The sequence below is a fragment of the Leptosomus discolor genome, chromosome Z, assembly GCF_034619465.1.
Source record: "Leptosomus discolor isolate bLepDis1 chromosome Z, bLepDis1.hap2, whole genome shotgun sequence".
Lineage (NCBI taxonomy): Eukaryota > Metazoa > Chordata > Aves > Leptosomiformes > Leptosomidae > Leptosomus > Leptosomus discolor.
The window spans coordinates 23,297,180-23,310,422 of record NC_141419.1 but is presented as its reverse complement, the minus strand read 5'-3'; the positions used below and the strand labels follow the sequence as shown (position 1 = coordinate 23,310,422).

The following is a 13,243-nucleotide window of genomic DNA, read 5'->3' as shown; positions in this document are numbered from 1 at the left end:
CTACATGAAAGTGTTTGCTCAGTGAGATTTCTGCTACATAAAAGTGTTTTAAAACTGCAAATGAAAGACCAGGGCTTTGGATTCACTCTGCATTGCCTTTGTTCACTGTAACTCTAGGAAATGAAAGGAAATATAGTCTCAGAAGGTGACACAGTACTCCCCATTACATATCTCCCTGTCATGGAAGACGCAATCATATCTCAGCCACGGAATTGCTGAAAAAAAACCCCGTACATGCCCTGAGGAGAATAAATGCACAATAAAGGGATATTAACGATTTCTTCTTCTTTTAAGATATCAAAGAGGGAAGTGGTCTATGGAGAAAAGGTAGTTATTCATTCAATTAGGAGAACATGTTAGTAATTAGGCTACTGAGACTACTTCCTACTCTTTGGCTCTTCTATGCTGGAGGGTCATTCCAGTAATTCCCTGGCAGGGAGAAAGGAATGTTTCCTTCAGCGTGAAAAAGTGAATTAAGAGCAAAGATAAGCAGCCCAGTGGGCTGTGTACCTCTCAGCACAGCCAGCCCACCCATACAATACATGCAGCACAGCTAGCTGGTTAGAAAGCACAGGTGTGCCCAGTTCATGCTGACCAGTTGGGAAACTGCCTTTCTCAGAAGGTGACTGCCTTCTGTCAAGTCTCCAGTGAATGAAATCAACTACCAATTGTATATTGTATGCTTTGTGAGAAAGGAAGGCACATTATGAACCTCAGATTGAACTATTCTTACATTCCCCCTACTTCGAACTCCAGAGAAGTGGATCAGACTCTTCTAGAGTCAGCTTAACTGGAGAAGAGAGCAACCTGTTCTCTTTATTCTGAAGGTATTCCAAAGATCTCACTTCAATAGTATGTGCTGATGGAAACTGCTTAGGCCAAGGGCTGCAAACAAACTGCAAGGCAAAATTTCCAGTGTGGGAAAGGCAGGTTTGAGAATCAACCCTTCCAAGCTGTATGATGGAGAATGGAGAGCCAGAAAGGACTTCACAGTCCCATACAGTCAACTCCCATTTCTACTGCTGACTATTCAGCAACAAAAGAACCAGGCTGTTGATTTACATATACAAAATTAACGTGCAAGTGGATGAGCACCTAAAGTACACAAAGAAATATCTTAAAGAATGGACTTTGCCTTTATGTAATTCCCTGGGCAACATATTCTGTCACCTTTCTTTCCTTTATGGCTGAGAATAGAAAGGAAAGACTTACTGAACAGTTCCAGCTAGCCACTAAAAACTGGTAATAACAGATAACGATACTTATTTACTATTCTAGTCTCTAAAGTGAATGAGGTAGAAGTCTTATAGGAAGCTTACTTGGCTCAGCTCACTGTCTGGTCTCACATCTGTCTTTTCAGATGAGTAGTATGGATACCGTAAATGAAGGGTAGGGTTTTCTTTCTCATCCTAACTGTATTGCATTTGAAGCAAATGGAAATCTAAATCAATCCTGTCATTAAAGACAGGAAACTACTGAGAAAGACTCAGAAAATCATGCTTAACCTCTTCACCAGTGTGTCCTGCAAAATCACATGTACACCCATCAGCTTCAAAACTGCTAGTGAACAAAACCATGAAAATTTGATCTGGTGATACAACAACTCATGACCCCAAAAGCCAAGAGCAGTAGCATATTGCTGGGCAATTCTGAACCTAGCAGAAAGCCAAAGTAGTAAAGAAAAAGAGAAAGAAGCAGAGGAGATATTTGGATGCTGGAAGCAAACATTCTCCTTTACTTCTGTTTTCTCTTCATTTTATTATTTCTTATTTAGATCATGGATAACAAACAGTGATAAATGACCAAATAGTTGTAAAATGTTATAAAAACATACCAGAAGAGCAAAACCAAAGCCCCTTCCCCCAAGAAATGCCTCTAACTTTGAACATTAGTCCTCGCTAATGAGCTTGCCTAGTTCAAGTGCTGCCAACAGTTTCGTAATTTCTAACCTTCAGGATTGAAATACTAATGACCAGGAAGTGGTGATGGCGCATGCTGTCATCATGTTTGCGGACAATATCAAACTGGGAGGCTCAGTCAGCATGCTCAAGGACAGAGCTGCATCCATAGCAACCTTGACAGGCTGGAGGAATGGGCCAACGCAGAACTCATGAAATTCAACAAGAACAAATGGGAAGGAAAAATCTCTGAACGATACTGGCTGGGGAAAGCCTGGAGAAGGAGCAGGTCTCTGGAAAACGACCTAGGGGCTCTAGCAGGCAGTGAGCTGAGTATCAGCCAGCTGCACACCCTGGCAATAAGGAGGACCAACAGCATCCTTGTCTGTGTGAACAGGGTCACAATCAGAAAACTAAGGAAGTGATTAATCCCTCTTCTCAGTGTTTATTAGACCACTTCTGGAGTATTGCATTCCATTTTGGGCTCCTTGGTACAAAACAGACATTGACAAGCTTGAGCAAGTTCAGGGGAGGGCATCAAAAGGTGATGGGCTGGAGCATTTGCCCTGTGACGAAAGGCTGTGGGACCAAGGTTGGTTCAGCCTGGAGGAGAGTCAGCTTAGGGGACACCTAACAGCAGCCCCCAGTACCTATGGGGAGGTAATCAAGTATATAGAGTTAGGCTCTTCACAGCAGTGAATGGTGGGAGACAAACAGTAGTCATAAATGGAAGTGGGAGGTCTCAACTAGATATAAAGGAAAAAATGTCACTCTGAGGGTAACTGAGCACTGAAGCTTGTCTCCCAGAGAAGCTGAGGGATCACTGTCCTTGCAGACATCTTTTGATCTACGCTATTTTTTTAACTCTTTGAAAGTTTAGTGCCAAACCTTTATTTTTGGTACCTGAATAAAAGTAGCCTAATACTCCCTTATGTTGTCCATTCAGACTTTTCCTGGGACTACATAGCTCAGATTTTTCACAGTGTCTAATGCATTGACAGAAATTGTGATGCCTCCCCTCTGAAGCTGTACTGGTGCCTTTACACAGCAGGATGATAGAACTGTAACCTGTAAAACAAGTCCTTATCTCATTTCATTTGGTTTCTCCCTCTTCTAACAGGACTGCTAGCTTTGGTATATGCCCTCATTTCTGTCTCAAAGCTACATAATACAGAAAGGCTCAGTCAAAATAGAATGTGACTCAGTGTTGATTTTACCACACCCAGTTTTGCTTAAAGCTACTCACTATACTAAACTTATTACCCTAAGCCAGAACTTCATCTGGTTCCCGCTGACTTCTGTGGGAACAGAGGTTTACCCAATATGCCAACTTGGAATGTTTTTGCAAATGTTCATCCTACACTCAGAGCCCTGTGTTCAAACACTGCAGTAAGGACTTACCTGCCGTGGAGACAGGACATGGTCCCAAATGTTGAGCTGGCTGATGGAGCCAACAAAAGATTCAGCTGGGTTGAATCCTTCTCCTTTCTGATCTTGCTCTTGACCCAGTACAAGTGCACCACCACCTAAACTCAAGAGAGAATTAGAACAGGGATAGGAATCAAAGACTTACAACAGGGATCCCCATAGGATGATTAAAAACTAACCAAAACAAAACTTGCTACCCTAGGTTACTAAGATTTTTAGTGCTGGAAACCAGCCACCTTCAACAAATTGTCTCAGCAAACCTCTGCAAAGCCTTATGCTAGACTGAGGTAAGTGAGCGTAACAATTTGGAAGTGACTCAAATATGCATTAATACTAAACACATGCTGATGAGAGCAGAAACTTTACATGGCTGCTCAGGAATGGTATTGGCTCTAAAAGACCACTTCTAGCTCAGTATTTGAAGCATATTACAGAGCAATTCAAAAATGCAGTTTTGAGCAGGTGGGGCATATTTTACAGTGCTAACTTGTACTTTCTGCTTTAAACAAAAGCTTAGAAAGGCAGGTAGAAAAAATTTGATTCCAAGCCCTCAGAAGCACATTGGTGATTAGACAGTTAACATTCTGACATGCCATGCAAGTTAAATTTTGTCTCCTTGACCAGTAGGAAAAATGATATGGACATGCATTTTGTATGTTACAGGGTGTGTGGACAAGGGCAAAAAGTAATGGAGACCACACACTTCCTTAGGTCTTATTTCTGGAGAGAATTCCAATGTTAATCGGGAAAGACAGGGGCAAGCATAAGGTACACACTGAACAGACTAAAATGCTTCACTATTTTTATTTTCCCCAATATGGATAGTTTTTTGAAACTCTGTAAATTCAGACAGTGGCAGTATGAAAACCAAATCTCTTTGCAGCAATCTGACATCATGTCTTTCACAGCTCTTCAACGCTGAAGGTATCCCTTTTCATGTTTTCTGATATTAATGGAAAGGCTGCTGATGACAGGAAACAGTGAAATAGCAAAACCCACCTTGTTAGGAAAATATGCAAACATAACTTTAAAAAGATGTCTCAAGTAACAGCAGAAGGCTAAGTCAATCAACTCTGAGCACATGTTTGCAAGGGAAATGCCAGTTAAACTTAAGTTTGTTGTGTGAGAAACCTATTCTCACAAAGTTATTCCAAAATCAGCTCAGCACAGGTTCCTTTGTGGACTAAACTGTCACCCCCAAAACAAGTTACTTACTAGTTTAGCCTAGAAATGTGCGCTTTGTCTTCAGCAAGGCTGAGCTCTCACGAGGGAACCGTCCTCATGAACAAGAATAGCAAACATGAGCCCTGCATAAATGCTGAAAATGTGAAAACATACTAAAAACACCAAAATAAACATTTCCTTGCAGGCACAGCAAATTCTGCAATAAAACCAGAATTAACGCAACAGATCTGGTGTAATATAAATAAAGCATACCAGGGATTTTTGAGCCAACAGAGAGCCCGCTGCCTCCATCAGACAGTATTCCATCAATGTACACCTTCCACGCCCCATCTGTGCAAGTCCATGTGACTGCAATGTGATGCCAGTTACCATCGTTCACTGAAGGGCAGTCTGTGATCCTCTCTTTCCCATTAACATAAAGAACCCAGCTGCATGGAAGGAATATGAAAGCATACTCAGTTGTATGCAGCAACTTTAAAAGCACGGCCTGTGCCACATGACTCAAATGTTACTTGTCAAACACTGTAACCGTGTCTACATCACAGAAGAAATCTCTCTTGAAAGATAATCATACAAGATATCTCTCTCTCAGAGACCCTGGAAGTTACAATTATCATATGCAAAGCATACGATCTAAGTGAAATAAGTGATGTGCTTTTGTACCAAAACATAAAAACTCAAATAATGGCTGCATAATGAATTCTGAAACTTGTCCCTTGGGTCCATCCCTGGTTTTGGAGTCCCACTACAAGTACTCTGAGTGCTGAGCTCCATTTTATCCAATCACTGTCTCAATATGTCATTTAAATATGATGTAAATATAATCCAGACAAAAAATATCCCACTTTCTGAACTTCCCTGCTTTCTTCCCATTAGTCTTCTATTTTGAAAAAAGTGAAGGAAACAAAGCAAGGAGAAAAAGAAAACAAAGAGACAGCTCCAGCTACAGAGTGTGGATGCAGATTATTCTACCCCAGAATAGGCAAAGCTGATATTCAGACTTCTGGTCTATGCTTTCTTTAGCAATTCAAGACATCTGTAAGCTACAGAAAAGCAGAACTGTGATTTACCCATTGTAATCAGTCAGAAGAAATGCATTATCACTTCCATTCTCCACTGCATAAGAAATGGGAGTCCCATAGTTTGTGGTGTCAGTAGATTTCATCCAGAATGCACAGGTGATGTCACCAAGAGATGGGAAAACACCATCAAGCATGACGTATCCATAGATACCAGAGACTTCAAACTCAAGATTGAAACCAGAGGACTGTTCTGCAACAAAGACAAAAGAGTACTCAGAGCTACATTCCTGAAAATCCAGAAGGAAAATCAAATGGTACCTAAGCAAATGCAACAGAATCATAGAACAGTTTGGGTTGGAAGGGACCATCTAGTCCAACCCTCCAATGGAACACAACCCATCTACAAAAGCTATTCACATTAAATTGATCAGAGGTAGCAAGAATGTATAGCAGTCTAACATCAGTCAGCATACAGAGCTTCCCAAGGCTACAAAACTTGCAGGGTTTGAAGACAGATGACGGGAAAAGAATCTGATTCTCTAACAAAAAATGAATATGAACCTTGCTTTTCAGACTGCTATCAACAAAACGGCCTATCCATCTGCTATCCATCAACCCAAAGAGGTGTGATCAGCTGGTTCCATTTTTTTCACAAGAGCCAAGATTTACAAAAAACAAAACAAAAACCCACAAGGTTTTTTCTGTTCTGGACTTACTGAAATACACTGCACTGGTATGGAACAGCACTTCTGTGCTGCTCTTCAATGCAGAGTGACATGCTTTACAAGGGTACTACATATAAGTGTATCAGGTGGATCTCTCCTGAAAACTGGGTGTTACTAAACGCCGACAGAGGATGGCAGGTCTAAATGACTTGTACGTCCTCTACTAACTCTGTAAAATCAGAGGTTCTTCAGCTTCTGATTAAAGATTCACCAGCTACTAGTATGACATTTCCTGATTTTCACTGAGTGGCTAAGAGACAAATGGATTTGAGCCTTGTGGTTGTGTGGCCTAACTCCAGCATCATCCAGGAAGTTGCATTAGGTGTGATCCATTTTGCCTGACCATAGGGAACTTGATGCCTTTAGGACTTCTAAAGCTGAGACTACTACATGCTAATCTCTAAACCTGTGATGCAAAGCCCTGCATGAAAGAAAAGAAACAGAAAGAGCTAATTAACTCAGACATGCAGAGCAAATACAAATTAAACCTGATAGACCTACTAGGTATTAAAAAGACAGAACTGTGCCTTAGAAAAGAGAAATTAATGTAAGTATGACATAATACACATGCTGTTACTTGTCTGCAATTACATTTATTCACACCACAGCCACACAGGCTCCACTCAGCCTCTCAGAGTCCCACCACCCTAGCTGCTTTCTGGGGAAGCTGTATGAATTCAACTCAGCCAGTGCAAATCTTGCTCAGAAACTTAGTCAAGCCACCTTTTTCTGACACTTGGTCCTGTGTACCTGTTTCACACCTGCTGCCTGTAAAGCCAGGGGGACATTTACAAACGTACGAGTTCAAGGCATCCACACAGGTGGCTTGATTTAAGCAGGGACTGGAATCACAATCATTGATGTTCACTTCACAGTTTAGTCCAGTGTACCCTGTCACACACAGACACCTACAAAGGAAAAGAGAAGCACACTTCAAAGGTGGCTGCTGTCACAACAAAGATTTCTGGCCATGAGGCCAGATCCACCAGTGGGAATGACATATACTGAAAAAAAAAATCAACAGAAGAAATACTTAATTTGCTTGTGACTTTAAATATGCTTGTTCCATTTTATGCAGCTAATATTCTATTAGCTGCAAAATATTTCTTCTTGATAGGGACAATACAATCTTTAAACACAGTGCCTGTGTTTTTTCATATGAAATTGAGAGGGGCAATCGCTGCATTCCTGTGAATACAGCATACCTTCTAAGTCCACGGAATTACAGATGAGAGGTACTCAACTTTTCAGGCAGATATGCTTACACAGAGGGAAAACCAAGGCAGTAGGAAGGCACCAAAACCTCTGGTACTTGGAAAACTAAGGTGTTTGAAAGGATCAAAACTTCTAGGGCTTTGGGGAGGGAAAGAATTACTAAACCCAGGCAGCAAAAGCTGGTCCATCTCTCTATCTCTACAGTGACCTAGGATATGACACTGCTACTGGTATTTGTAACTTTTGATCTGAGTTCAGATACCCTAAAGAATAAAAATAAATATTTGGAAGATTCCATTGGTGTTTGTATTTTAATCTCTATATGCTCAACTGTACAGCTATCCTTGTCTCACAGGCTATAGGAATGTAATATTATCAGGTACACAACTGGTCATCACTAATCCTTCTAGTGGAAAGCAAGACAAGCCCTTGAGGCTTGGGAAAGTGGATTTCTTTTGAAAGATCAATATTAAAACCATACAGTTCTACTATGTTTACACTTCAAACTCTGCGTATTTTCTTCACTGCCTACTAAGAATGAGGACACTAGCATTTATTTTCTTGCCTTTTAAAATCTCCTTTAGTGTCCATAAGGGGACCATTTATATTGGATCAGGCTGCCAAATGCCTTGCTGAAATCCTAGAAGGCTGAAGCACCACAACAGAGCTGCCTTTCCACATTGTAGTACATTAATCATCTGTTTTTCACCTGAAGCTGTTGATACCATCTCTGCACGTAGCTCCATTCCTACAGGGTCTGCTGAGACACTCATCAATGTTTCTTTCACACAAGACACCAGTAAAACCTGGGAGGCACTTGCAGGAGAAGCCGCCAACTCGATCTTCACAAACAGCCCTATTAAGACATGGGTTTGAAAGGCATTCATTGACCTCCATTTCACAGTGAGCACCTGAGAAGAAAAGAACAAAGTCACAGCTCCACTTTGGATTAACCTAAGAAAGAAGATTACTAACCCATCTCTCTTTTTTAAGAACTGTTGCCAATCTTCTGGGAAACAGCAAACACCAGGGTAGCCATGCCAGTTTGGGATTAACTCCATTAACGGAGGTTAAGTGGTCACAGAAGAACTACAGAAACCATCTTTGCAGTTATAGAAATTAGCACTCAGCAAACTGTGAGGAATTTAAACAGATATTGCCCATTACGTAAGTAACTTGGGCTGAATCAGGAAATCACCTGAGAAACTATCATGAGAAACTACGAAAAGCTGCTACAAAAAAACATTTAGCTGGAACCTTAACTCTAAGAGGAAACATGAATGCCAGAAGCAAATGATTCTGGGATTTCTGCTGTGACAGAGACTCTATGTTACAAGCACCAAAGAATGAAGAAACTGCACGTGATTTTATAGTGGAGCTCTTTGGCAACACGATAATCAACAGATAGGGCTAGCTGTTACAGAAATCTATGCAAGCAGTAGGAAGCAGAGTATGGGGAGTAGTTTTTAATATAGACCATCTTGTCTACTGTTACAGTATTTTTCTTTTTAAAATAAAAATAACAATTTGCACCCACGTGAATATCCTTATTCTTTCCTCAACATCATACAGTAAGTTCATGGCAAAATTAGTAATAGAAGACTGATCACTTGGTAAATCCTTCTTATGTAAAGTAAATCCATGCTTATACTACATAGGGACTCTGAGAGAGTAGATGGACATAAGGAATCTAGTACATCCATATCAACATATAATATATGCAATATATAGCGATGAGACTGCAATAGTTTGGACAGGGTAGGAAGACATCTTTTTTGGTCAGAAAGAGCAAAGGCTGACTTAAACAGAAAAAGGTGTACCTGTGAACCCTTTTGCACAAGTGCAGTGGTACCCATTCTTGCCATCATCACAGTGGGCTCCATTCAAACATGGACTGGAGCTACATTCATTTATGTCTTCCTCACACAAGAGACCTTCAAACAGTAAGGGTTACAAGGCATGATCAAGATGTAGTTAAGGCCTGCATGCTGCAGTGCCTGGATGTGGAAGACAGAACAGCACCATACTGCTTGCATACCAAAAGCTTACTGAGGGCATGTGATAAAATTCCATCTTTGACTGCACTACCGCAGACATCTACAGAGATCATCAGTGTTATTTAGATGCTGGGATGTGAAAGATGTGAAGTCCATGATTTGTCTTTACAAAGTTTAAAAACTATCCCCCAAGTGTTGCTGTTGATTAACGTATAGCCATAAACACTAAGAATGACGGAGACCATCTCTGGTGGAAAACACGAAGGTTTTTTTTTTAATCACACAAAATTATCTCCTCAATAGTTTATTTCAATATTTAGAAATCGGGTGCTGTTTTGGCAAAGTACTCAAGCATATCAGTTTCCTCCCAGATTTCAATACCTTCAGTGTGCATGCAGGTGAGAATTAAAAACACTGAGAAAAAGGTAAGAAAAAGCCCATTCACTTACTCATAGGGCTGCAGTAAAGCTGCTGCATAAATGCTTTGCCTAGTCAGGCCATATTCAATCTCACAAGCATTTTCCCTGTGATTATTTACTAATTCCCTAAATTTAATTCCTTTTTTTTTTTAGATCAGAAATGTCACAAAACAGAAGCATACATGCACACACGCGCACATGAATGCTCATCGTTTTATTTCAAAACCTATTCACATACAGTAGAACTTTACTCTAACCTGTAGATCAGATTGCTTTCCTGTTATAATTCCATGGACGTGGAATTATACAGCTCTTGTGTTTTGTGTTACCTACTTGGCACAGAAACAATGCCTGTCTGAAGAAGAGCTATGAAGTGAAAAAAATTACCTGAATAGCCTGGTTGACAGTGGCAAACAAAGGTCCCAATGCCATCTTTACACGTCCCATTGTTGTGACAAGGAGATGATTTACACTCATCAAGTTCTGTTTCACATTTCAAGCCTAGAGTGCAAAATAAAGGACTGAGAACAGGGAGATAAAATTTGAAACTGTTCAAAAACATACAAGTCATGACTACTTTATGTAGGAAAACATGATTGATTAATTGTGTACATTACCAGACATTCAGGCTTATTATCTTCTCTTTAGACTGTTTTAACACAGGCCTGAGACAAAACGTTATTAGAAAGGTATGATCAGTTCCAGATGGTGGTACTTAACAACTATCACTTCTTGATAATGGTTGAATAATAAGTCATCTGTTTGCTTTGAAGTAGCTGGGAAGCTAACACTGAAGAGGAGTACAGGCAGATCTGGTGGAATTAGCTTTTAGCGCGCAAATTTCCAGCTTTCACTGCTCATAAATATTGCCAAACAACAGGATTTTCAAATTCACTAACTCCACTAAAAGAAACTCCATTCAAAATCCTTTTCTGCTAAATGCAATATAATTCAGCTAGAACATGAGGAACTATTTCTTGCCTTAATACTTAGGTATGGTAAATCTGTGACAGATATTCCAATTAGTTAGGCTATACTTTTGCACTGAAACGTTTTGCTCCTTTATGGTTGCTCATGTTAAGAGCATGGAGACATGATAGCTCTTCACCCTGCTTCTCAATATTTTACCTGTATATCCAAGTGGGCATATGCAAATATATCCATTTCCCAATTGTTTGCATGTCCCATTGTTGTGGCATGGTTCCAGGAAACACTCATGAAAGACCTGCCAGATGTAAGAATGATACAATTACAGTAAAGGAGGAAACACAGCTGCAACAAAATATTCTAATTTTAAACTGCACAACCTATAGTCACTTTGGAAAGCTGGGAACAAAAAGTCACCACCATCAACTTCTAGCTCTTCCTCTTTGCCTCCTCAGTACATCAACCATTCTTTTTTTTCTAGAGAAAAATACCAGGAATCTGAATCGTTGTTTTAAGAATTACCTTTTACTTAGCAAAACATGATCACTGAAATTGTTCCCTTAGAATTTTCTTAGCTATGATTCACAGGCGACATTTTATATTATGCTATCTTTGATATCAGAGTTCTCCACTTTACATCTTTTTACACCAGCTAATCACTTCCTGCTGGCGGGGAACTTCCCTGTGTGGCATTATTTTTTCTGATGTAGCAAACCTGAATTCAGCAAAGCCCTTGAGTAAATGGTCAACTAAAACCACATGAGATCAGTTTGTCACCTGTCCGTATATCATCAGTCAACTTTGCTCTTGTTTACACAATATCCTAACTTTAGATTCAAACAAAGCAGTCTTGTCAGAGTTACACACTGGGGGTGAGATGGTGGGGGTAAGGGGTAATCTCTGGCAAATACTGTCACTAGAGTATTTTCACATGAGGAATTGCTTGTATTTCAAAGGGGGTACTGACAGCAGAAGGGAGGTCTGCTTGCTTTCTCTCAAGTGTATCTGCGTTGCAATAAGCAAAGCAAAGATTTTACAACTGGGACTTAGATGCCTGGTAGCGTTTTCTGGAATTCAGCATATGGAAGACATCAGACGACTGAGTGCGGTCAATCTACTTTTTATAGATTGGCTGAACCTCCTCCATGAAGTTTACATTTCTTTTATAAGTGTGATAAATATTTCATACATCAGGTGAAGGCTTCAAGTCCAGAATTTAAGATTGCCAATAGCTGATGCAGCCTACTTTGTTAAGCGAAAGTGCTTCTAGGATTGCAAAGAGAGTTTGAGTTTTCGCCTCATGACCATTGCTCTCATCTCTTCAGGAAATATAGTCAGCATAACAATCACATTTAAAAAGGCCTTAAGTCATTTACTGCTGTATAAAGCACTCTTTCTTTTATATGAGATAACATTGGAAAATATATCTTGTCCTTGCCTGACTGCTGACTCTGTACTGCTTGCTGATATTTTCTGGAGAGGCTGGTACCATCATTACACTTTCCTCAGCTGCTGAAAAAGTAGAGCCAAAACCTAAAGAGAAAAACATATGAAAGTGCTGTTAATAACACTGTATGGCAAGGTCTCTATTCCATGAGGGCATAACAATTACGTGTTAGTAATGCATATAAAGATATGCTGAAAACAGTGAATTTGTGGGAATAAAAACAAAAAAAAATAAAAAAAATTTTACAGTAACAACATAGTACTTTATATATGTTTTACACAAATATGTATTTGTAAGCATGTATATTTCTAAAAGACATACGTGCATATGTACATATAAAATATATTTGATGTGTATTTATACACACACACATGCATATATGTAACTCTAACGTATACATATAGTATACAATGTGTGTATGCACATATATACACACACTCTGTACATGTATACTCTGTTATTGAGCCTTGGTATGTAGCACACAGTCACTCCTTCTACATAACACAGAAGCAACACCAGTAGGCAAAACCAGCTGTGAACTTCTCTGGTTGAAATGGAAGGTCTACATTTGTGAGGAGTGTAATTGGGATGTTTTCTGTTAAGACTACTGCTGGCCATCCTTTAGATGTTCCCTTTATTCACTTTCTCCAGAAGAGATAATTTGGCTTACTTGAACAATCTGTGATGGATCTGGCACCAATGACAGTTGTTGTTCCATAAAAGGGACAAGACAAGCAGTAGGACTTTCCTGGGTCTGGTTGATAGTAGTCTCTGGGACAAGGGTAGCAAGGTGTCAAACCTGTACGAGAGAACTCACCTGCAAGACATGGTACTGCAAGAACAAAAGGACATTTTTTTGAGTGATCACTTGCATTCCCATTTTTTTATGCTCATTTTCTGTCCTCCCCTCATAGTCCTTCCTCAGACTTAAAGGGGAAGAGGATGAAACCTGACAGGAATTCACAATGTCAGGAGATGCT

At 39.9% G+C, this 13,243-nt stretch overlaps 1 protein-coding gene across 1 annotated transcript in view; it reads right to left on the bottom strand.

Annotated features, from left to right (window-relative positions):
* Positions 1 to 13,243, bottom strand: part of SVEP1 (sushi, von Willebrand factor type A, EGF and pentraxin domain containing 1) — a 132,593-nt gene that overhangs the window by 45,658 nt on the left and 73,692 nt on the right. The window contains exons 19-28 of the mRNA XM_086480302.1: positions 12,934 to 13,095; positions 12,255 to 12,349; positions 11,018 to 11,114; positions 10,277 to 10,390; positions 9,294 to 9,407; positions 8,183 to 8,384; positions 7,009 to 7,166; positions 5,582 to 5,783; positions 4,764 to 4,939; positions 3,300 to 3,424 (exon numbers count right to left, since the gene is read on the bottom strand). Of these exons, the coding sequence (XP_086336428.1) occupies positions 3,300 to 3,424; positions 4,764 to 4,939; positions 5,582 to 5,783; positions 7,009 to 7,166; positions 8,183 to 8,384; positions 9,294 to 9,407; positions 10,277 to 10,390; positions 11,018 to 11,114; positions 12,255 to 12,349; positions 12,934 to 13,095 (1,445 nt within the window). The remainder of the gene's footprint in view (positions 1 to 3,299; positions 3,425 to 4,763; positions 4,940 to 5,581; positions 5,784 to 7,008; positions 7,167 to 8,182; positions 8,385 to 9,293; positions 9,408 to 10,276; positions 10,391 to 11,017; positions 11,115 to 12,254; positions 12,350 to 12,933; positions 13,096 to 13,243) is intronic.